At 36.5% G+C, this 25,088-nt stretch overlaps 1 protein-coding gene across 1 annotated transcript in view; it reads right to left on the bottom strand.

Annotated features, from left to right (window-relative positions):
- ocm (over compensating males) overlaps positions 1-23,897 on the bottom strand; it is a 29,442-nt gene extending 5,545 nt beyond the window's left edge. The window contains exons 1-5 of the mRNA XM_071596537.1: positions 20,787-23,897; positions 14,997-15,191; positions 3,163-3,277; positions 690-735; positions 68-180 (exon numbers count right to left, since the gene is read on the bottom strand). Of these exons, the coding sequence (XP_071452638.1) occupies positions 68-180; positions 690-735; positions 3,163-3,277; positions 14,997-15,191; positions 20,787-23,891 (3,574 nt within the window). The 5' untranslated portion in view covers positions 23,892-23,897. The remainder of the gene's footprint in view (positions 1-67; positions 181-689; positions 736-3,162; positions 3,278-14,996; positions 15,192-20,786) is intronic.
- Between the last annotated feature and the right edge of the window lie 1,191 nt (positions 23,898-25,088).

Below are 25,088 nucleotides of genomic sequence, written 5' to 3'. Positions count from 1 at the left end.
CCAACTGAATAATGTGCAATTAACAGGAATTTTTGATTGAGTTTCTCCTTTAATAAAAATTTCTTACTTTTCTTAGGAACAGGGGTCTGTGAACCTTTCTGAGACACCTGGCATGTGGGTTCTATGAGAGTACTGCTTCTATACGCCCCATCATAATTTAGGTTTGTATCTGTGTGTGGCCTAAAATACATAAAAACATTAATTAATTAGAAAAATAAACAATAAAGAAGTTAAATAAATGCAGTTAATCTACATTCCTGATTAAATCCATTTCATAAATATACATAATTATGCTACTAACTATTTCTAAATAATTGAGTATTGAGTTAAGAATAAGTAAAATGGAATTGTACATATTTCAAGCACACTTTGGTCCAAATTAGCTTTCATTTCCTCATTATACACTGTATAACCTAATGAATTAATTTGTCTCATGAGATGTTGATGGCTAACCACCTAAAATTTGGTCTCAATGCAATCAGAGGAAATAGTGTAGGCCTATATTAAGTGACAGTAGATTTTGACAGCTGAGACAAGATTAGATCTCAGAGTTTAATATTTAAATTGAAAAGAAATTGATATTTCACTCATCTCTAACTTCAGGGTATTGGCAATGCATATTATTTAATAATGGCAATATATTTGCAAATAAGGGAGTCTAGAAAAGATAATACAAAATACAACTATACCTTGATATTTTTTCCAACTGCTCAAAAATCTGGTACATTTTCTCTCCTAAATTAACAATAAAAAAACATACATTAGAGGCTATTTCAGAAACAAACATTGCTTTGTATTATACAAGTGTAGGTATAATGCATCATTAAACAGGGTCATATATAACATACACAATGATGTACGACATTTTCTGTGAGTCCATGACAGTCTTGACTTGGTGGCAAATGAAGGTAGGGTCTCCAAAACTTGACAGTATATTCAGGATAATTATATACCTTGGAGCAGATAATACTGAGTAATTCAAACTAGCCAAATAGAGCTAAGACTTAGGGATTAAATTTCTATCTCCCCAAAGACGAAAGGTATCCACATTCCAAAGATATCCTTTTTTAAGGAAGAAGTTATAGAATACTCTAAAAATGATATACAAACGTAATAAGATGACCACAAGAGTTTATGGCTTTTTGAAATGCAAGGGCTGCTCAATTGAGAGTAATCAAACATTTATTTTATTTGTATCATTTATAGTTCAAAAATTTAAAACTAAATAAGGCCGTTAGGGTGGATAACATTCCCGCGGAACTATTGAAATGTTTAGGAAAATGTGTGAGGAAGAGGCTATATGGGCTGATTCGTAGTATTTATGAGGAGAGAATCTGGCCGGAAGACTTTGTGAGATCAGTTTTAGTTCCTATTCTGAAAAAGGAAAAGGCTTCATCATGTGAGGACTACAGGACGATAAGTTTGATATCCCACGCAGCTAAAGTTGTTCTCAGGATCATTAACAAAAGGGATAGAGAATAGGGCAAATGATTACTTAGGGGATGATCAGTTTGGGTTCAGGAAGGGGAGAGGTACGCGTGATGCCATTGCAGTAACGAGATTATTAATCGAGAGGAATGAAGAACACAACCAGGAGGTATTTGCCTGTTTCGTAGATTTCAAAAAAGTGTTTGATAGAGTGAATTGGGAAAAAGTAATGAGTATATTGAAGAAAATAGGAATAGATTGGAGGGAAAGGAGGCTAATCCGCAACCTGTACATGTCTCAGACTGCTCAGATGCAGATGGGAAATGGGGAGTCCGGATGGGCAGTGTTAGGAAGGGGTGTAAGACAGGATTGCCCATTATCAGAGGTCGATAGGATATATGATCAGTTAGAGGACATAATCACATGTGTTCCCGCAGGGAAACATTTGATAGTGATGGGGGAATGGAATGCGACGGTAGGCAAAGGAAAAGATGGTGGTGAGGTGGGGGCCTACGGTTTAGGCATGAGGAATGACCGTGGGGAGAAAGTAGTTGAGTTCTGCAGGAGACAGGGGTTAGTCATCACCAACACTTGGTTTAGACACCACAAAAGACGCAGGTATACATGGAAAATGCCAGGTGACTCAGAAATGTATCAGTTAGCTTATATTCTGGCTAGGCACACGTTTAGAAACAGTGCGATCAATTTGTGAACAAAAACTTTGATATGGAGCATAGCTATGTACGGCGCAGAAACGTGGTCATTGAAGCAGGAGGATAGAGGTAGACTAGAGGCTTTTGAAATGTGGGTGTGCAGAATGACGGAGAAGATGAAATGGACCAAAAGGAAAACAAATGAGGAAGTACTTGGTATATGTTGGGCAAAGAGAGGGGTTTGTTGGGAGAAATCCTATGGAGTCAGGAAAAATGGATGAAGAGCGTACAGACTGGCAGTGGGATGTTGAAAACTGTAATAGAGGGGAAAATGCTGGGCAGATGAGGAAAGGGAAGGAACAGGATAGGGTTGTTGGACAGGATGAAAGGAGGAAGAAAGTACTCGGAGATGAAGAGGGACCTAATGAATATTAGGTTGCTGGATTGTATTTTGTTAGGAGTCACAAAATATTTATTTAGTAGTTGTATCCATCCAAAAACCTACCTTATCCAGTAGATTACCAAATAATAATAATAATGCATCACATAAACGAAATACTTTAAAAGCTGCAACTTACTTTTTTCTGTGATGAACATGACCTGATTCCATTATCTATAATTTTGTACCTGACAGCATTTTGTAAGAACATTAAGCATGAAAAAACTGGGCTCTGCTGATTTGGTCATTTTAACAAAATGGATGGGGAGTCACCACAGATTTCGACAAGAGAAAAGTAAATGTTTGAAAGGTTGGGAAATACTTAGAAAATGTATTCCAAGAGGTTTGAAATTTAGGTATATTATCTTAGGAACAGAAAATCATGCCTGAGTATCACAAAAAAAATTAGTAAATGAAGTAAATCTTTTATAAGAAAACTAAAAATCAGATTTCTGTGCCTACCTCAAAAGGGAATGATGCGATGGTTATGTATAGGTGTCCACATATATTAAGCTACTACAAGTATCTTGAATACAAAAATGTGGTCAATACAAAAGTCCATAGATGCAATAGTTCCTTTACACTAAAGCATGTAAAACAATGCTATGAACAAAAAAAAAGAAAAGAAACTTCCATAATTACCTGGGCATTTTTTTCGTAGCACTGATAAAAGTTTTGTTTTATAATTATTTTCAAGGATAAACTGTTCAAGGAGATCTTTTTCTCCCTCTTGTAAGGACCGAATCAGTTGCCGTGACTGTAAAAAATAAGTCAGTGTTAGATTTGACAGTAAATGGATAAAATTTTAACTAATAATATTTAAACATAACCCCATCCGAGGAAAAACCCAAGGTAACCACCCAGGGGTGGATTCAGGAGTTCTGTGAGATGAGGAAGGTGCAGTGGGTGAGACACCATTGTAACACCCAGTATATTGTTATTAATAGTAGTGTATTGACTTAGGGTAGGTTTTTGATGCACCTTGGCACTACACACTACAATATTTCTAAGCAGTAATATCACACAAAATATCATTAAACCACACACAAAATATTACAATACTCAATTTATTAGCCATGCATACTTTTTACCACCCTTAATTTCAACAAAAATCCCTATTCTTTTCCTCCATTTTCATCACTTTCCTAGCATCCTACCCTCAATTAGACTCTTCAGCATTCCAATATATTTCAATACCTCCCCTTCCCTATCTTTTTCCAATTTTGTCCAACAGCCATTTCCCTTCCGATATAAAGCCCAGGGCTTCATTGGTGGGGGTATCATTTAAAAAAGATTACTACTAAGAAATAAGCGAGATATCTGAAAAAAATTTATTCTGCATTTTAATTGATCCTTTTGCACATAATGTTGATTTATTTTGCTATAGGATTGAAGCAACTTGCAGTATAGAGAAGATATTATTATTATTATGACTTTTTATTTCCCCAGAGATCACAATACAAAAATACCAGGTGGGTGGTGTGTGTACATGATATAAGGCACGTCAAAAAGGAGCGAAGACACAGGCTCAATTGAGATACATAGTAATGATGCTCACAGTTACATAATATTTGGCACAAACCCATGCACATTAGCTGTAAAATGCACATGAAATATTGATTCAGAAAAATCATTGATCACCAACATGAATTGGATCATGACCATTTCTATAAACTAGAAGTATGAACTTACTGGTTGGGAATTTGTTGAGATGTTCGTCAACCGAATAGAACATACTACGCTGAAGATATCTTTTTAATTTATGCCTGAATGCAGCAGTTCCCTTTGTATCCTTGATACTTTTGGATAGTTTGTTATATAATCTGATGCCCATTTCACTGGGTCCTAATTTCAATGCTTTAGTTCTTATATTCCTAATATGGATGTTATTCTTTACTCTGGTGTAATGATGACGATAGGCAGAGTTATGAGAATAGTTGTCAATGTTATTTTTTATGCATAGAATTGAAAAAAAGTAGACGCATGGGAGTGGTAGCAAATTTAATTCATGGAAAATAGGTCTTGATGGATCATTGTGAGGTTTCCTGGCGATGATACTAATAATAATAATATTCCTTTATTTGAAAGGTTAGCGTCCAGTAAATCTATGATAAATTGCCAGTTTATGGAAATGATAGCCCATCATATTACACAGTTGTGAAGTGGAGGAGTTTTCAAACTGGCCATATATCCCTCACAGATGATCCAAGAAGTGGAAGACTATCAATCACAGATAATGCAGCCAGTGTTAAGAAAGTGGAGGATCCAAATGATCATGAATGAGGCTGATTTTAGCTATGGCAGTGGGTGAAAAATTAATCAAGAAGAATTGCACATGTCAAAGGTTTCAGCACACTGGTTTCCACAACTTCTGACTCCTTTTCAGCAGCAAACATGGCACAATCTGTCAAAGGAGATGTTGAGGCATTTGGAGCAAGATGAAGACAATTTATTTTGATTGACTGGTAATAATGATTGAATCTTGGACTCATCAATATGATACAGAAACCAAAGTGATGAGCAAGGAGTGGAAGCACATGTCATGTAAGGGGTGGAACAATAGTTTTCAATGCAATATGATGAGTTCAACGACTTCCTTCGAAAGGTCCGGAAACACTGGAAGAAATGTATTACTCTAGATAGTGACTATGTTGAGAAGTCTTATCAATATAAAAGAAAAATTAAGTTTCTATCTTGATTATTCTTAGTAATAATTTTAAGTTTAAGTAAGACACCCCCATGTAGTTTGTTTTCCTTTCAGCCAATTTTATTTTCTCAATTCTTCTCCACCCTCAAATCTAAAAATCCTCCTATCCACACCTGCACTCTTCCCTAAATAATTAAGTTTCGGAGCCATACAGATTTACACTCCATAACAAAGTTTTCACCAGTCTTTTCTCTACATCTTTAACTAAGGTGTCTGCCATCACTTTTGTTGCAAAACTGTTTTTTCCTCTCGCAATTCTTCTTTTAATGACAGTACTCTGCATACCCTCCTCCTAAACAAGTGAACTGTTCTACCCATCACCATTTCATTTTCTCCAGATTAATTCTTCCCATTTCTATCAAACTGATAGCTTTCAAGAACACCAATCACGACCTCCAGTGGAACTATGATATATGGCAGGAAATTCAAATTGAAATTTTTCTGGAATAAAGCACCGCACACCGAGTGTGTGTGTGTGTGTGTATATATATATATACATACGAGGGTCATCCGGAAAGTAGTACCCGTTCGTGCCGCATGAAGTGCTGACGACGCGAGTAGCCGCTGGACGAGGTCAGATAGCTTCAGTGGCTTGTCTGCCTTCTCTGAGCCAAGTTGCGTGACGCTAGCATTGCCTGTGTTGTTTCTGTGATTGTTTACAATGTTTAAAAAAATTGAGAACGCCGCCAGTTGTGAAGTGAGGGCAGTGATTAAATTCCTCAATGCAAGAAACGTTCGCCCATGTGATATTCATCGCCAATTAAAGGAGGTGTATGGAGACAATGTAATGGACGAGTCGTCTGTTCGGCGGTGGTGTCGCAACTTCAACATGGGGAGGGGGAACACACACGACGATGAGCGTTCGGGGAGACCGTCTGTCATTACAGACCAACTGGTGAGCTCAGTTGACGAATTCGTGAGGAACGATCGGCGCGTCACAATTGATGACATCTGTGAGCATTTTCCCAATGTTTCTCGAACAATTGTTCATGAAATTGTTAAACACCATCTGCATTATGCAAAAATTTGTGCAAGATGGGTCCCTCGCGTATCTCAATGAGCTGGCGGCGAAGGACTATGCAGCAGGAATACAGAAACTTGTCACACGTTATGACAAATGCCTTAATTTGCTTGGAGATTATGTTGAGAAGTAGTTTAAAGTATCCTCTTTCAAATAAAATTTTTTATGTTTGTTAATATTTACTTTTGTGTCTTTATTTCACGAACGGGTACTACTTTCCGGATGACCCTCGTACATGAGAAAACAGCATGGATATGTACAAGTACATGTATAAATGTATGTATGTATATATATACATATATATATAAATAAATATATATATATATATATATATATATATATATATATATATATATGTATATATATATATATATATGTATATATATATGTATGTATGTATATATATATATATATATATATATATATATATATATATATATATATATATATATATATACTCCCTCCTCCTTGTGAAAGCCTCTTTGCCTAGCACAATTCTTTTCCTTACGTCCCAACTACTATGACCGTGTTGGTCCAAAACACTACCGAGATACGTAAATTGTTTTACCTGCTCTAGTTTTTGCCCTCCTATTTTAATGTTTAACTTAGCCTTTTTCTTTCTAGAAAATCGCATGACCTTTGTTTTATTAATATTGATTCTCATCCCATACCTGTTGCACTGAATTTCCAATTCACTAAGCAATGCTTGCAACCCCTTGGCTGACTGACAAATTAAAGCTTGGTCATCAGCAAACCTAACTGAGTTTACGAATTCCCCGCCCACTTTCATTCCTACCTCAAGTTCTTCCCATGCCTCTTTAATCATTTCCTCTACATACAGATTGAACAGCAATGGTGATAATGAGCAACCTTGCCTTACACCTCTTCTTAACACTGCCCATCTGGACTCCCCATTTCCTACCCGCACCTGAGCAGTCTGAGACATGTGCAGATTAGCCTCCTTTCCCTCCAATCTATTCTTATTTTCTTCAATATACTCATTAGTTTTCCCAATTCACTCTATCAAACGCTTTTTCGAAATCTACGAAACAGGCAAATACCTCCTGGTTGTGTTTTCTATATTCCTCTCGATTAATAATCTCATTACTGCAATGGCATCACGCGTACCTCTCCCCTTCCTAAACCCAAACTGACCATCCCCTAAGTAATCATTTGCCCTACTCTTTATCCTTTTGTTTATGATCCTGAGAACAACTTTAGCTGCGTGGAATATCAAACTAATTGTCCTATAGTCCTCACATGACGTGGCCTTTACCTTTTTCGGAATAGGAACTAAAACTGATCTCACAAAGTCTTCCCGCCAGATTCCTTCCTCATAAATACTACGAGTGAGCCCTTATAGCCTCTTCCTTCCACATTTTCCTAAACATTTCAATAGTTCCACGGGAATGTTATCCACCCCCACAGCCTTATTTAGTTTCATCTCCCTTAATGCCCAATCTATCTCTTCATCTAGTATGCCTGAACCTAGGCTATCTTCCTCTACGTCATATTCTTTTTCAATGTCTAACTTTGTTGGTCAAAGTTCTTCACTATGCAGTTCTTCTATATACTCCTTCCATATCTCTTGGATCTTTCCTGTGTCAACTATTACCTTACCCACCTTATCTCTAACTGTTAGCAAAGATCTCCCTTTCTTACTTCCCAATAAAGATTTAACTATGCTGTAAAGCGCACCGATTTCCCCCTTCCTCTGCAGACTTTCCATATCCTCGCACTGCATCTTTCACCATGCTGATTTTTCTTTATTTGTTGCCTGCCTGAATTTATTGTTTAATTCTTTGTACTTCAGTTTGCCTAACTCTGTATTTACATTCTTCCATTTTCTCCGCTCATCCATCTTTGTAATCATCTCATCCGTGATACATGGTTTCCTAGTCCTTTTAGCGTTAACGGTTCCAATAGTGTCATTTGCGGCTTGGGACAACCCTTTTTTGATACTTTCCCATTTTTCTTCGATAGTACTTAGCTCTTTACCATCCTCCATGATTTTCTCTACCGCCTGTTTGTATTCCTTCCTTTTCAAACCATTTAATGCTTCTACATTCCATTTTCTAACTCGCCGCCCCTGCCTTATCTTTTTGAAACGTACGCTACATTTCATAACAACTAAATTGTGGTCTGACTCCGAATCCGCTCCCGGGAAGCTGTGCAAATATATCACACTGTTCCTAAACCTGTGTCTAACCAGGATATAATCCATCTGATACCTTTCATATATATATATGTGTGTGTATGTATATATACATATACATATATATATAAATAAATATATATACATATGTATAATGTATATATATATATGTAAATTGTGTGGTGCTAAGCCAGGCACATCCAAGGAGTTTAAAAACTCAGATGGATAGTTGGCGACTTCATCTTTGTTTGTTTCAAAGTCAATAGATTTGAATGAATACAGAGTGCTAACGATTTGATTCTGAATTACGAAGTTTGTCATCCACATCTTTGTTCTTAGCCACTAAAATTGCTCACTCACTCTACCATTTGTGATTTTTGTGGTTATTAATGATGTTCGGGAACACTTTGTTGATGAGCTCATCGTTTGATTAACTGAAATTGCAAAAATTCTGAGGAAATGAAAGAAATCCGCTCGATTCATCGACAGGAACACGGCCATTACCGATAGTCAACAACTGCTTGGAGAAATCTTCAGCAAATGGATCGTTCAGCAATGCAACTACCATGTTTGTTGTCAGTTGAAGTTTCTTCACATAGTGCCACAGATTTGATGATTTGAGGCAACCTTTAATTTCATCAATAGCAGTCGATCTTGGAATGACTTACAGTGTTTGGCGGAAATTGCCAGGCAGTAAAATTGTTGTACCACCAAAGCATCTCGAGTCATTGCGCATCTCTTTCAATGTCCGGTAAAGTGCTTCCAATGCATCTGAGAGTGCCATTGTGCATTTGTCCCGTATATTTCTTTCATCTCTTCCTCAGGTACCCCAACACCTTGCATCATTATTTCTCAAGTGTTTATCCACATGGCCCTAGCTGAGCTATTAGCGGGGAACCTTATCTCTATTGCCTAAAGGACCATTGCCTAGCCTGCAAGTTCCACTCCCTGCTAATGGAATGCACTCTCAGCTCTGCTCCTTCAACGTAAACATTCATGAAAAGAATAAAGGGGCCTAAAAGGAATCATCCATAGTTCCTTTATGGGTCTGGTCAGTTCATTCTTTGGTGTATCTTGAGCAGTTCGTTACCTTGAGTCCTGGTGAATTGTGATTTTGGTGTTGGGTTTGTCTCGTGAGACGGTTTACTCAATCTGTATTTTTCAAAATATTCAAAGGAATATTCCATAAAATGACATCGCATATATAGAGAGTGCTTTGCAGGAAGAAGAAATTTTATAAGATCTGGGCATCAATGATTTGTCAGATGTGCTATTAGAGTGTGATGAAGAGATCAGAAGTGATTACAATATTGTAGTGAAGGTCAGAAATAGAAAATCCACTACTCTCTTGATGAGTGAAAGTGGCTCTGATAAGATTGCCAATGAAGACAATAATTCACCAGAAATCTCTACTACAACCATCAAGTCAAATAGAGGGCTCCCTACCAGATTGAATACTGATGCAAAAACAATGAAAAAGATACAGAGCACATTTTCTCATACAGGTGAAGTACTTCTGGTGATTGGGAAAGATAAAAGGGAGTTGAGGATGATTAGTATTATTCACAGCTCTAAGATGGGTAATACACGGCTGAAAGATAAGATCACAGGACTGCAAATCAAAAAACGTACATGCATTTTGAAATACAGTAAGTTCATGAAAGGCATAGAAAGGGCAGATGTGTATTTATTGTATTAAACAATCATGAAAAAAACAATTAAATGGTTACAGAAAGAAGTCCTGTGGCTTATTAATTGTGCTCTTTCTAATGCTTTTAGAGTTTATAAAACAAAATAGCATTTGATTCAAAGGCTTTCTGATCCAGACCGCCAAAGAATGGGCTACGAGTAGAGAGGAGCCAGGGGAGTTATCTTTGGAGGACGACAGCAATGATAAGGTGACGCAGTGCGTTCCTTCAAGGAATCACCCAAATCGTCTCTTGAGACCTTAGTAAACATCATCTCCTTCCTATCATGGGTAAGGGGAAGAAAAAATACCACACTAGAAGATGCAAAGTGTGTGCTTCAATAAAAATAAGGAAGGAGACGAGGTATGTCTGCTCTTCTTCAAATATTTCACTCCACAAAGGAAAATGTTTCATGAGGTATTACACTACAATGAAATACTAAAATTATTTACCAGTATTACATTCAAAGCTCCATTAAAAATTTTCAATTTTTAGGAAAGTTATGATAATTTTACTGAAGCAATGCATGCTCAAAAATTACAATTTAAAAATCCAACAGAAGAGAGGATTAAAATAAATTTTAATACCCTGGTACACAACATGTTAATAACACTTAGTAATCAGACAAACAGGTTAAATTGATTCGATAATATGGAGATAGCTATACATCAATGAATCAAATTTTTATTTTTTAATTGCAGATTGTAGCCACCACATCATTTATACCTGTATAATATAATTCATGTATATCATTGCTCTTTTTAAATTAAACAAACCACTATGGCGAATAAAATGAGAGTATTTCTACCATGTGCATCAGATTTTTTCTATTTTTAAATAACTGTAAGTTGCATTAGGAAGTATACCACAAGTATGAACTTGAAATAATCATAAATGCCACAATGTGGCTCCCAAAAGAAGCATGATTTTACTGGAGGTACAAATCATTGAAAACGGCATTGACGTCATTTCTCAAAATGGTTCGCACATCAGGTATAAAACAGACATCACATAGTTCCGCCCAATGAGTGCAGTGGGAGTGTTAGCAATTCAAATATTTGAAATATTTTGAGGCACACCATTTGAGCTCAAATGTGAAATAGAGCAGAAAATAATATTTAATGTTCCTCTGAGCAAGGTCGCTTACTGTTATTTAATCCTATATCACACATGAGAAAAATGAGCTCAAATGTGTTGGTTCCAGTATTTGTAATAACTTAACTCCTTGAAAATGTTCATAATCATGCCCCACACTTTTCCAATTTTGAAAGTACATGAAAACACTAACAAAATTATTAATTTTGTCAAGAGTGGCTTTAGTAACTTTAGAAATGCTTGTAACCAGTTATTCAACTCCAGTTAATCAATTTTTTCAATGTGATTGAATTTACTAAAATTTTGATGGATACACTTAAAAAATAATAAGAAGAAAGCTCAGCACACCCCAAAACATCAAAATAAGGGGTGGACGGGAATTAACTACAAAGAGGCCTATTAGTTTCAATTTACTTTAGGTATCCTGTTTTGTTCCCTTAGATTTTAAATAGATTCAGTAAAAATGAATCATTTTGAAAAAGATTAAACTTAAATTAGGGTTACACACATGGAATCTTTCATGCATACTGAATTCCAAGGCCATTGAATATTAGCAACTGTGAGACTATTAAGATGGATTACAGATGCCTAATACCTAATTTTAATTGTGTGTTTTTTTAATATCAATCATGGGAGATTTGAATAAGGATTACAATCATTTTCAAAAAGTTGGGTAATTTCCAAGGCTTTGCCCATGATGGATAGAAATTTTTCTTCAAAACATATAGTACACAATAATAACACTTGTTAATAGGTTAGTACATACAAAAATTTCACTGTATTATTTTTTGTACTTAGACTAAGCTCCTTTTATATTTAGCTTTATATCACAATGAAATACACTATGTTATCCCACAGAAGAGCTTTATTGTACGACCCGGGTTTTGTCAAAGATCGACATCATCAGGTACAGAATATTCCCAGTCTAGGTTTAAATACATTTTTCAAATTGTGAGAGGGGGGGCTGGAGGGGGAGAGGGAGGTTTGCAAAAATCGTTAGGAGGTGATTGGGATGAGAGGGAGAAAGGGTTAGGGTGTGGAGATGAGTGTCCAACTTGGGAAGGTACGGCGGTTGACGGTGAGGGGAGGGGAGGCACCACAGGTGGTAAAGCACCTAGGTACTTACCTAAGTTACGGAGGGGGGAATGGGAAGAGTCTATAACATCGTTAAGGAGAATATTTGACCCGGACACATTTCTTAATATTTCGAATTTCTCTAAACAGTCGAGCTTGAGTCCCTTATTTTCCAAGTGTAAAATTTTAGGTCTAAAATCACTCTGATGTTCCTCTCCAAGGAGGTGTTTTGCGAACAAGGAGGCGGGGTTCTTTTTGCGTAAACACGCTTCATGTTCCTTGATCCTTTCCTTGAAGAAAAGTAAATAAAATAGACCTTTCCTTCAAGGACAGGATCAAGGAACATGAAGCGTGTTTACGTAAAAAGAACCCCGCCTCCTTGTTCGCGAAACACCTCCTTGAAGAGGAACATCAGAGTGATTTTAGACTTAAAATTTTACACTTGGAAAATAAGGGACTCAAGCTCGACTGTTTAGAGAAATTCGAAATATTAAGAAATGTGTCCGGGTCAAATATTCTCCTTAACGATGTTATAGACTCTTCCCATTCCCCCCTCCGTAACTTAGGTAAGTACCTAGGTGCTTTACCGCCTGTGGTGCCTCCCCTCCCCTCACCATCAACCGCTGTACCTTCCCAAGTTGGACACTCATCTCCACACCCTAACCCTTTCTCCCTCTCATCCCAATCACCTCCTAACGATTTTTGCAAACCTCCCTCTCCCCCTCCAGCCCCCCCTCTCATAATTTGAAAAATGTATTTAAACCTAGACTGGGAATATTCTGTACCTGATGATGTCGATCTTCGACGAAACCCAGGTCGTACAATAACGCTCTTCTGTGGGATAACATAGTGTATTTCATTTTGATATGAAGCAATTCCACAAAGTTACTATGGATACAATTAACCAAATTAATAGCTTTATATCGGAAAACTGATAAAGTAAGGATAAACTCGTCTAACTTTTGGATGACTACTAAGGAAATATATTGACAATATGATTGCACTATATACTCATTTCCCCACACTGCAAACACAGAGAGTTACAAACAACTAAAACCCATTAAAGTTATTTTTGACTTGTTTTTATCAACAATGAACAGAAATTGCTTACTACGAATTAAAATCAAAAGGCCAACTTCAGTCTTACATGAAAATGTAAGAAATTTTAATACACAAGAGGTTCTTTAGTTAAAGACCTTTAGTTATATACCGAATGACAAATACAGCCATTGATACTATTAGCACCACTAGTAACTTCAACTGCAATTTCCATTATATCATGGTGATTACCTTTCATTGTGTTAGAGTTGAGAACATAGGATGTTTGTATGTACTACTGGTAATATTTGTAACGCAATCTTTATCATTTCTTCCACATTTTTGTGAATTGGATGAATTGATGAAGCTGTAAGGTTATCTTTGGCAATGCTTCCTGTTTGAAATAAACCTAACTAACCCATGAGGATCTGATTCAGAGAAAGAATTATTTTCTGAAGTAGAAAATTTGTAAGCAATGATGCCAAGAAGTTTAGATTCTTTGATGAGGATTTGGCATGACTTGATTGTTGAGTTGGACAAAGCTTTTTGGTAACCAAAGTCTTATGAAAAGTTTGTATTCAAGAATTTAACTTTCTCATAACCTGAATATTAGGAGAAATAATTGAACACTTTAAATAATTACAATTTCACCATGCTAATGTGGAAGTAGGCAGGAAAAAATGGCAAGGCAGATAAAATTGTGGAAAGAAATAAAATTACAATTTTTCTCAGGTATATGCATTTCAAATTGGAGCATTTTGCAAATGAAAATACTACAACTTAGACTTAATTACTCTGTTCTGTCCCTTTATGTATGCATTAATGTTAAGCTGAATCATCAACTCTTGAAACAATCACTGATTGATCACATGGACTAATCCCATCAATGCAAGATTGCATTGATGCTATTATCTTGAGATATTAACAACTCTGTCTGTAGAGTCAATTTTGAAGGAGTGTTATGAAAAACTTCCTTGATTGCTTTGAATTTGAAATATTTTTGTTTTTTTTTGCTGAAGTGTAAAATAATGCAATGATTAAAGAATGGCATATGGATGATCTACCTCCATTTCAATTTAGCTTAAAGTTATTTTTAAAAATGTACTGCCAGAAAGGAATCTTTCCATTAATGCATTACACTTGGTGACATTTGACTTAAGCCATGCAAACACAGTATTTTTCATATTGAGAACGGTAATGATGTGATGAATGATAAATTCAAACAAAATAGCAACAAAAGACAATAAATAATACTCCTTTCAGTGTTTTGCAAGTTTACTTCACCAGTCCTACATAGTAAGAAGTGTAGCATTTCCTGAACTAACACCATCTTATGTCTTTGATTGGGGAACTAGTGCTGCCAGCAGTTTATGCTTTCACTACGGCCTCACTAATCATGCCATAGTTTTCAACAAATATCAAAGATATGGGATTACCATCTGGAAGTACTCACAGATGTTTTTTGCCTTACAGGCAAAAAGTATCTGTAAGTATGTATAATGTTGAGAGCTTACCAATCAAAGGAGATCCAATTATTCATTTTGATAAGTTCACTGGAAATACATAAATACTTGACTGCAATGTTATACCCAGAAACTTTCTGGTTTTATCTCTGCAAGTAAAATTAAATGACAAGTGCTATGTTGATGAGTGATAATGGACACTACCCAATATTACCCTTAAGCTGCATATACTTACTCGATGAATAACTTTCACCAGCACATCAGTCTTCGGACTGGGTAGCAAACTGATTAGCTCATTTTTTGCATCACGTATTTCTCGTCTTCTTCTGTACTCCAGCAGCCTGCGGTTATCCTCCAACTTCAAGCCATATTGTGGCAAACTATCACTACATACTTCATTATAAGAAAACACTCCGTTTGCTGTGATAAACTGTAAAAGAATATAACAGACATTAAAGTTCCCCAATTTATATAAGAGGGTGGTCACAAAAGTTCTTGGACTCGTCCATAGATGGCATTACTGTTCACATGGTTTTTTTTCTTTCATGTTGGCACAACTGTGAGTACACGCTGTATGAAATTGCAACTTATCCATTCAGTAGTTGTATGAATCAGTCGTGGTGTGTGTGTTATTAGAAATGGAAAAAAATGGGAGTATCATGCAGTGATGCAATTCTTCATAAAAGAATCTTCAATGCCGACTGGAATTCATCAGAGGATTGTAAATACATACAGGAACTCCTATCCTTCAATGTCCAATAGAGAAATGGGTGGCCAAGTGTATATGTTGCTATGAAACACTCTACTTGAAGGACATCCGAAAAGTGAAACCACCCCGAAAATCATTGAAAAAGCACATGATATGATATTAGAAGATTGGCATACAAAAAGGTGTGAAATTTCTAATACAGTACGGATATCAACATAATGCATCAGTAATATTCACATCACGGTTTTACAGATACATTACCGTCATGAGGAATAGTACATGACAAAGGTTTGCAAGGTATCGGTGTTGCACGTGATCAAAAATGCATTTAGATGACATTTTCCAAATAGTGCTTGGTGTACTTAACGAAAAACGTGAGTGATTTCCTTTACCAATATGTGAAAATGGATGAAACATGAATTCGCCATTACACACCAGAATTGAAACAAAAGTCCACGTAGTGGATAGAGGCCAGTTCTTCAGCTCCAAAGAAGCAAAGATTGTGCCATCAGCAGGTAAGCTCATGGCGTCCGTTTTTTGGGATGCAAAAAGAATTTTGATGATTGACTTTCTTAAAAAAGGTAAAATAATAGCTGGGGAGTATTAATCTAACCTTATATTGAAACTGGATGCAAAAATTCATGAAAGCAGGGTGGCTTGCAGAGGAAAAAACCATATCCCATCAGGACAATGCATCTGCTTACTTCTTGCATACATGCATGCAAGTATCTGTCTTGGCAATTGGGAAAGTGATGGTTTTACACTATGAAGTGCTGGAACATCCACCTTATTCCCTAAATTTGGCTCCCTCAGACTTCCACCTCTTCCGAAAGCTTTAAAGTTTATGGCTGGTCAATGTTTTTCATCCAATCAAGAATTGATTACAGCTGTATATTAGTACTATATTGCAAATTAAATGAAGAATACAATGTATCTTTCCACCGTCCTTTATTTGCTTACAACCGGTTTCAATGCTCGAGCGTCACATCAGGTGGTGAGCTTGTGAGCAGTGACACCTGATGATGACGCTTGAGCGTTGAAACCGGTTGTAAGCAAATAAAGGACAGTGGAAAGATACATTGTATTCTTCATTTAATTAAAATGAATTTCCACAAGGTTGAGCTGGGAACAATTGACTATGTTGCACTTTTGGAAGAACACTACAGAGAGGCGATTACAGCAATGGAACAATACTGGATGAAATATATTCATATGAAAGGTGATAGAATACCATAAACACAGTAATCAACCCGAGGATCGCTTTGGTAGGTGATGGTAGAGTTCACCCAGTACTAAGCCCGACGGCATGTGAAATTCACACATCAGGGTAGGGGGGCCAGTTCCTTTTCTTATGCCGGTTATGGTTTCCCAGGAAGATCTGGTACCCGTAAAATCAAATAGCTTGGGTGGAGCTGCAGGTGCCCAGAGACTTGCCCGCGAATTGAACCCAAGACCCTCCAGTCAGTAGTCCCAATGTTCTATCCCCTGGACTACCGCGACCCATTTTGAAAAATAAAACTTTTTTGAAAACATAAATTGCCATTTTTATTATCAGGCTGAGAACTTTTCAGATCACCCTTGTATAATTTCATTACAAATATACATGCGCATTAGCACAGCATAAGTAGGAATTGCCGTTTAATTTTTTTTAATGACCCAATACAATGACAGAGGTCAGTGATTTAAGAATCCTAGGCAAATTTGTGAACAGTACAATCTCATTTTCATGTAAAACATTCTATCTGCTGCTATACTCATTGATTGGCTGTTGGAGAAAAGTCGTTTGGCCCGTGTTATACTCCTATGTTTTTTCTTATTCGGTGATTATTTCAGAAATTGATAGGAGATATATACATATTCAAGAAGCATTGCACACCACAAAATTAAGCATCCTTATTAGACAAAAAATGCATCCTTATTAGACTAATTAATCAAAAACAGGTAACAATTTTCATGGAAGAAAAAAGTTAAGTTCACAAAGAACAAAGCAATAAAATATTATCATCAATGCTGAATCACTTATGAAATAAAAAGGCAAATAACAACACAGGAACAGATAGAGTGAAAGTCAAAACTTGACCCAAGAGAGAAGGCTAGACATGAACAGGAAAGTTTTCCTTACCTTCATGATTCTGAAAAAGCCTTGAATACTGTAGATTGAAACTTATATTTGAAACCATGAGGAGAAAAGGAATAGACCACATAGCAGGAAGCCTATATTTCAGCTACACCAGAACCAAAGCACTTTTATAGAAGTGAAGGAATGTGAGAAAGAAGCAAATATTACAAAAGGAGTAAGATACGGATGTCCACTTTTACCATGTCTATTTAAATTATATTTTGAAGAGACTATAGAGACAATGAAGGAGGAGACAAATGCTTAAAAGATAAATGGAAGAAAGATACACTGCATTCGTTTTGCAGATGATACTGTGATCCTGGCAGAATCAACCAATAATATGAATAGAATGCTCAAAACCCTGTCCACAGCTTTGAAAAAAGGGGTACTGAAAAGAAATGTGAAGAAAACCAAAGCTATGATAGTTTTCAGGAACAGGACAGAACCCCCTGTAAATTTAATGTAAGGGGAATCAAGGATAAGCCAAATAGAAGAGTTCTGCTACCTTGGCAGAGTAATTACATGAGACTACAGACCTCACTTCTGCAGTGGTGAAGAAGGCATATGAAAATAAAAAGAAACTTTTAGGAAACAAACCCATGAAATTGGAAATTAGAAAAGCCTTTGCAAAAAGGTTTACTTGGAGTACATTAAAATATGGATGTAAACCTTGGACATTGGGATAGAGGGAAAAGGCTCCATTGGAAACAATGGAAACGTGGCTTTGGACAAGGATAACAAGGACAAGATTGACAGGCAAGAAACGCAACATAGAAGTATGGAGAGAAATTAAAGAGGAAAGGAATCTAATATATGAGATGCAGAAAAGGAAAATTAAATTTGTTGGACATGTTCTGAGACATGAAAACTTCCTGGAAAATATAATGAGCATTCTGATAACCCCTAGGGCTCTGCTGGCAGGGACCATAAAACTTGCTACAGGTAATGTCATCCATGCACACAAGGTCAAAGGGGAGTAGCCAAACTAAAGGTAGTCTGCAGTGCCTGTTTCTCAGTTTGGCAGCTGCGAAGACATTTGACCCCAGGGGGAGGACCATTTGGATGATTGAGTCATATTTAAAACACTAGTCAGGAATTCAACAGGATACCACCTCAATTATTTATACAAAGACTGTTAGGATTAATGCTACAATAACATGAGTCCTGGTACTATGACACTTAGACCAAACAGCCATGTGTCATGCTCAGCAGCAAGAGAGACAAGGTTTTACAGGGATCATTATCTTGCAAAATCCTTGCAAAGTAGAACTGAAAGCAACAGTAAAAAAGACACAGAAGAGGAAAGGAATACGAATTGGGGATGTTAGGACAATATTGAGGACAGGAAAATTAGAAAATATAACCAGGGAGATGGAGAGGTATTTGCAGGCAGTATGAGGTGAGCTGGAAAGTTAGTGGGGATTACTAGAGTAATAGTTTCAGAGTAATTTACCTCAGAGGGGCAGAGAGCCAGTTAGGGGTGACAATAATATTGAACAACAAGGTAGGAAGACAAAGAGCAAACATAAAACAAGCAACAGATAGAATATTATTAGTAGTTACTATTAGAAGTAGTAAGGAAAAGTTGAATCAATGAATTTAGGGAGGAAGAATTCAATAGGATATACAATCAGTTCAAGGACAGGTGTTCCAAGAACGAAATATTTGATATTGATGGGGGAAAGTGATCATAGATAAAGGCTGAGTCTGTAGTGAGGCAGGGGACTATGGTTTAGGAACAAGGAAGGAACACAGGGAGAGAGTATGATAATTCAGCAGGAAACAGGAGTTAATCATAACAAACACTTGGTTTAGACACACAAAAGGCATAGGTATAGATGGAGAATGCTAATGCTCGGGCAACCTGGATTAACTAAGGAAGGGGAAAGATTTAGTTGAGAAGCAGTGGTTCTTCAAACAGAGAGAAGGGTTATAGTGCCCTCACCCACATAGAAGGCAAGACAAGAGGTTAGAGACAAGGCAGTATATGAAATTTGACATGTACGTGCCCAAGGAATAATTTTTGGGTAGGGATTCTGGAGTCAGAGAGGTTGAGGAACGAAATAAATTGCAGCATTTGCAGTAATGGTGGTTACATGGTGTGGAAAGAGGCAAAGAAAAGATGAGGGGGGGGGGTGCACAGGTGGTCGATGAAATTTGAAAACATCACTTCTGCTAAAGGGGGCCAAAATGGGCATAGAAGCGGTGGGGACTCATTGTTTTGTAGAATATGGTAGAGTTTGTACATGTCTGATTTTGTGGGTTCAAGGGAAGAATGTGGTGATAAGATTAGGGCAGTATTTTTTGGGACAAGGAGTGTGTTAGGTAAGAGTTTTTAGGATTTTGTTGCAGAGTAGATTTTCAGGGTACCCAGGTTTCATGCGTGAAACATTAAGTAGGTCCATGTATTTAAGTTAGGATGTGGTCTTACCATAGAGATGGAAGACATGGACTGACAATATAAAAGGGTTGAAGCATTTTTAGCAATAGTTGGCAGCTGTTGGAATGAAGGTATTGTTGGTCAGTTTAATCTGGACTGAGGTATTAAATTTGTTTTGTAAGTGAATGCCGATTTCGAGAAAAGTAATGGTTGAGTCAGATATAGACAAAGTGGAAGACATTCACTTTTCACTGTCTGAATAAACTAATTTAAGTTATCTTATTGGAGAGGTGCTCTTTATTAGTCTATGTATAAGAACTTTCAAAATTTTCTAAAATTAGCATTAACTGAAATGCAGCTCCTTGCAACCTATGCTATTGTTATGTATGGATGACAATGCTCAAAAGAAATCACAGGAGAAATCAATTATGGTTTATTATTTACCCTCATCTATCTATTTTATTAATCAATATACCCATATAAACAATGGAATGAACATAAAGTTCATCACACAGTATATCATATTCTAGACACTATTTAAATGTGATGCATTTACATGCTTACACTTGCATGTACACAAATACTCTCTCACACACAAAATTGTTCATGAAAGTGAATACAAGTATTTTCACAGGCATAGAAGATGATATGCCTTCATTCTTTCAGTGAAAAAGTTTCACCACCAATATATTAAAAAAATCAAAATGTGTCCTTTTTTTGTGTATTGTTCCATCATCATTCCCAAGACTATACTTTATAATTAAAAAACTGCATTAAAGTTTTTTTATCTGTCACAAGCAAATTTTAAATTACTTACTTGATCTTCGGTCAGGTTTCGGATGTCAAAGAACCTTTTGGATTTTTTTGCTCTATAGTTTATGAAGAACACAGAATCTTCCACAAAGGTCCACTGGATTTCCAAGTTATCTGGATACAACTTAACCCTAGAGATTGACCCAAGGTAAATGCTAGCATCTTCTACACTGGCGAAGGTCAAAGAAATATTCTTCATACTCCATGATGGGTCTACAATTACTATTTTATTTGACTCCTCTGGAAACCACCCCCCTTTGGTCACAGCAATTGCCTTCAAGTTTGGTATTTCTGAGACAAGGTATCCAGACTCTACATACTCAGTATGTAACTTATTTGAGTCAGCAGGATCATTGGCAACCACAGCATCTTTTATATCTGGCCCATCTGCAGATACAGGATTTGCTATATCATCAAATCCTGACCAATTTCCCAAAACACTCTCAATCCTGATGTTGAAACCTGGCTCTGAAGCATTTGGTTCTGGAAGAACTTCTTTTAAGTGAAGTCCACCATATTTATATTCAATTGGCCCGGAAACTATGCTATTTGGATCTGAAATGTTATAACTGGTTGTTGCAAGGGCATTACTGCCATTAAGAGATGATGAGATAAGCTGTGGGCAGTTGAATTCCACCTTCCCTTTTTCAACTGTCTGAGCTTTTGGATTTGTGTCACAGGATAACAATGATTCATTCAATTTATCATGAGGAAGCTTATTTTCTTTATTAATTACTCTTGGCATTGCTTCCACATTTAATGGTTCCTTAGAAAGTTTCAACACTGTTCGGCAGAAAATCCCATCAACTTTAACAAATGCCCTAATATCAGGAACCTCATTACTATGGTAAGGCCCAATTCTAACAGAGATTTCACTGAGTGAATAATCTGCATACACACCCTGCTTCCAGACCTGGTTGTTGAACATGTAGTTGGATCCGTTATGACAAGATATCCTCACAGCGATGTTTCTTTGTTTAGAAAGTTGAAGGGCATATAACATTTGTGGATAGGTAGCTATTATGTTTGACTTATCCACGATGATTTTATCAAAACTCTTATCCAAGTTCAGGCAATACCAATCAAGTTCTGATGAACTTCTGGGAGAGGGTTTCAACTTCTCCACAAAATGCACATAATTTGAGTCATATAAATAAATGTCAGGCTCCGGTATTTCATTAATTTCAGACTCCAGGACATAATGGTCACAAAGAGCAGCATCCTCAGCTTTTCCAAAGGTAGAACTCTCAGTTATAAGAATTTTTTTGCCTCCATTTTCAAAAGTTAGTTCTTTCACTCCCTTCACACTAGACCTCATAATTTTAAAAATAATTCTATCACTACTCTTAGTCTTCATATTTAAATTCCCTTTAATTTCCCAAGAATATCCTTGGCAGGAAAGAATGCAGCATATATACTGATCAGGGTGGTTTTTGAACAACTGAAAAAAATAATCAATGCTTGATTGTATATTGCACACATTTTCCACATTTTTGAGGTTAATACTGTTTGTGCATGGTGGAGTATCCCTCTCTGTAACAAACACTTTGGCAACACACTTTGGCACCTGACTTAGCCACATGTAAGCTGAACCTTGTCTAACTTTTGCTTCTAACTCTAACCACTTAATTAACCTAATTGAATTTGATTGTAGAGGACTTAATAAGGAAGTGCAAATATAGGCTATTTCATTCTCTCTTACCTCTTCTGATAAAATAAATCTACGATACTCCTTATAATTTCTAAAATACTGCCGTGAAATGACTCCCATAATCAGGTTTTCACCTGATGTCCCAGATTTACATGCATCTTTCGGTGAAGTATTCTTAAGTGAATGAGCTCCACTGGGGCTTTTGTTGTTTCCTTTTAAAATACCATCTGAACAAAAATTACCAGTCAATGACATTCCTGCATTATTCCTGATAACCTTTTTTGGCTGGTGACCAAGCCTACCAGATGTACTTTTCATAGCCATATTTAAAGGCCTTTTTGGCAAAGGTATGCTTTCCTTATATGAAGAAAGGGAGTTCATTAGATTGTTCTCAACGCATTTCCTATTGGTTCCTGTGAGTTTTCCCTCACTATCTAACACCCTGCTATCATCCTCTCCTGCACTCTTATTCACTGAGGAAGGAGATGCAGCTGCTAGCATCCTTGACCTTTTCTTTATTTCAGCTAAATATTCAAGTTCTTCCTCCTCCTCAAGCCACCTTTTAGGTGGCTTCCTGGTTCTTTTTGCTGGCATGACCTCTCCCTCGGGAGATTTTGACTGCTTGCTTAAAAGTGTTAATTTACTGGAGTCACTGGATGTTGAACTGGGACCAAGACATTTTTTTGAAAACATACAGTCTGCATGACCACAATGTGTTCTCTTTCTTTTGGCCTTAAGACTCTCGCACATGCAGCCCAGACGACAAAAATCTTTGCTGCAGTCAACCTTCTGCGGGCTGAGCTGGCCATTGGCTACAATATGATTACTAATGTCATCATTCTGGACATTGGCTTGACCCAAAGAGTTTATTAAGGGAACAGAAGCATTTTCATCGAGTCTTTTATTATGTTCCACTAGGTGACTTTCATCACTAGACACTTTTGGCTTATATTTATTTTCAGAGGATCCACTCCCTTCTTGTTTCTCAAAAGTGCAATCAATGTCTGTAACCACTAAACTAAAGACAAAATCAATTTTATCCTCCACATTACTTAGAAACTGGAAGGCTTCACTGTTTGATAAATATATAGCATGATGGCATGACTCAAAGCCAAGAAAGGGATCACTGCAAGCTCCTAACACTCCAGAATTATAATTTCTATCATCAGGTAGCTTGGCATTGAAGTCTACATCCAACTTTTGTCCAGTTGACCTAGTTAACCTTTTGTCACTTTCCTCATTCTGACTCGATTCATTCACTAATTTATTCACAAATGAGTTTTTCATTAATCTGTACTCATATAATATTGAAGAAGAAGGCAATGATTTTATTAGAATTTCATGAGATTTGCTAAATACATGGACGGTTTTTTGTTCGCTAATCCACAATGGGAGCCTTCCCAGAAAGACAACTGGATCTTCAGTCTCATTTTTACTAACTTTCTTTTTGGACTTCATTATAAAGCTGAGTAATTTATTTTTTTACACAACTGGATGAATATTTTCTCGTAATCTCTAAAATATACCTAAAGACAAGTCTATCCACAACTCTGCACATTGGTTATGTAGTCTTTTATCTATGTAAAGTCAGTTACTAGTGTGCAATATATTAAGTGTATTCAGCCAATAAAATTTTTAGCCAGAAGGTCCTTATGATCGATGCATCATTCCACCAGCCAGAAAATATTTAACATTTCAATAAGTGGGATGCACTTTGGACATCTACATAAATGGTAATCTTCCTGCAGTAAACCATTTACTTCCACTTCACATATATTTAATTTCTTCCTCGACTGATTTCCTTTAAAAAAGCAAAAGAAAATTATAAGCAATAATTAAATTAAAACATCATATTCTTATAACTAATCCAGACAGTAAAGGGACTACACTAGGGCTCGGTGCTAGGTCCAGTAATTTTTATTATCATAATTAATGAATTGACCTGTAATATGAAATCTAAATATGTTTCATATGCCGATGACATCACTTTTGTACGAAAATGTCAACACCTAAAAGATGCAAAGGAACAATTTAGCACTGCTCAAAGGCAGGTTAAAGAATGGTTTGATAGTAACCATTTACATCTAAATACTGAAAAAACCAGCATTTTGCATGCAACCTTCAATAAAAAATAATTGACATTGACACTACTAAAATACTAGGACTTTACATTGATACAAAACTGAACCGGAAGACCCACATCATTCATATCTGTCATAAATTGAGTAAAGCTGTTTACATGTTAAGAAAGCTCAGAAGAGTATCGTTTATCATTATACCATGCCTTCTTTCATTGTCATTCGAATTATGGTGATGAGTTATAGGGTCATTCCCCACATGTTAAATAAATCTTGCTACTGTAAAAGAGGGCTTTCACTATCTAGCTAATATACCACCATGTGATTCCTGAGTCTTTTTTTACTAGGAATGAAATCATGACTATATTTAGTTCATACATCTTTAAGGCTCTGATTCATGTTAAAGTTAATCTAGAAACTTATCCATTCAGATCTCACATCCATTATTACACTATAAGGGGTAAAGCGATTCTAAATACTGCTTATTGTAGACTGCCCTCAACTTAAAACTCATTTCCTAGCGTGAACATTCAACTGTATAACTGTCTGCCGGATCAGTTGAAATTGGACTGCACCC

This window comes from Hetaerina americana, unplaced genomic scaffold (genome assembly GCF_022747635.1).
Source record: "Hetaerina americana unplaced genomic scaffold, ioHetAmer1.1.p SCAF_8, whole genome shotgun sequence".
Lineage (NCBI taxonomy): Eukaryota > Metazoa > Arthropoda > Insecta > Odonata > Calopterygidae > Hetaerina > Hetaerina americana.
Note: the sequence above shows the minus strand (reverse complement) of the source record. Positions and strands in the feature narration are given on the sequence as shown.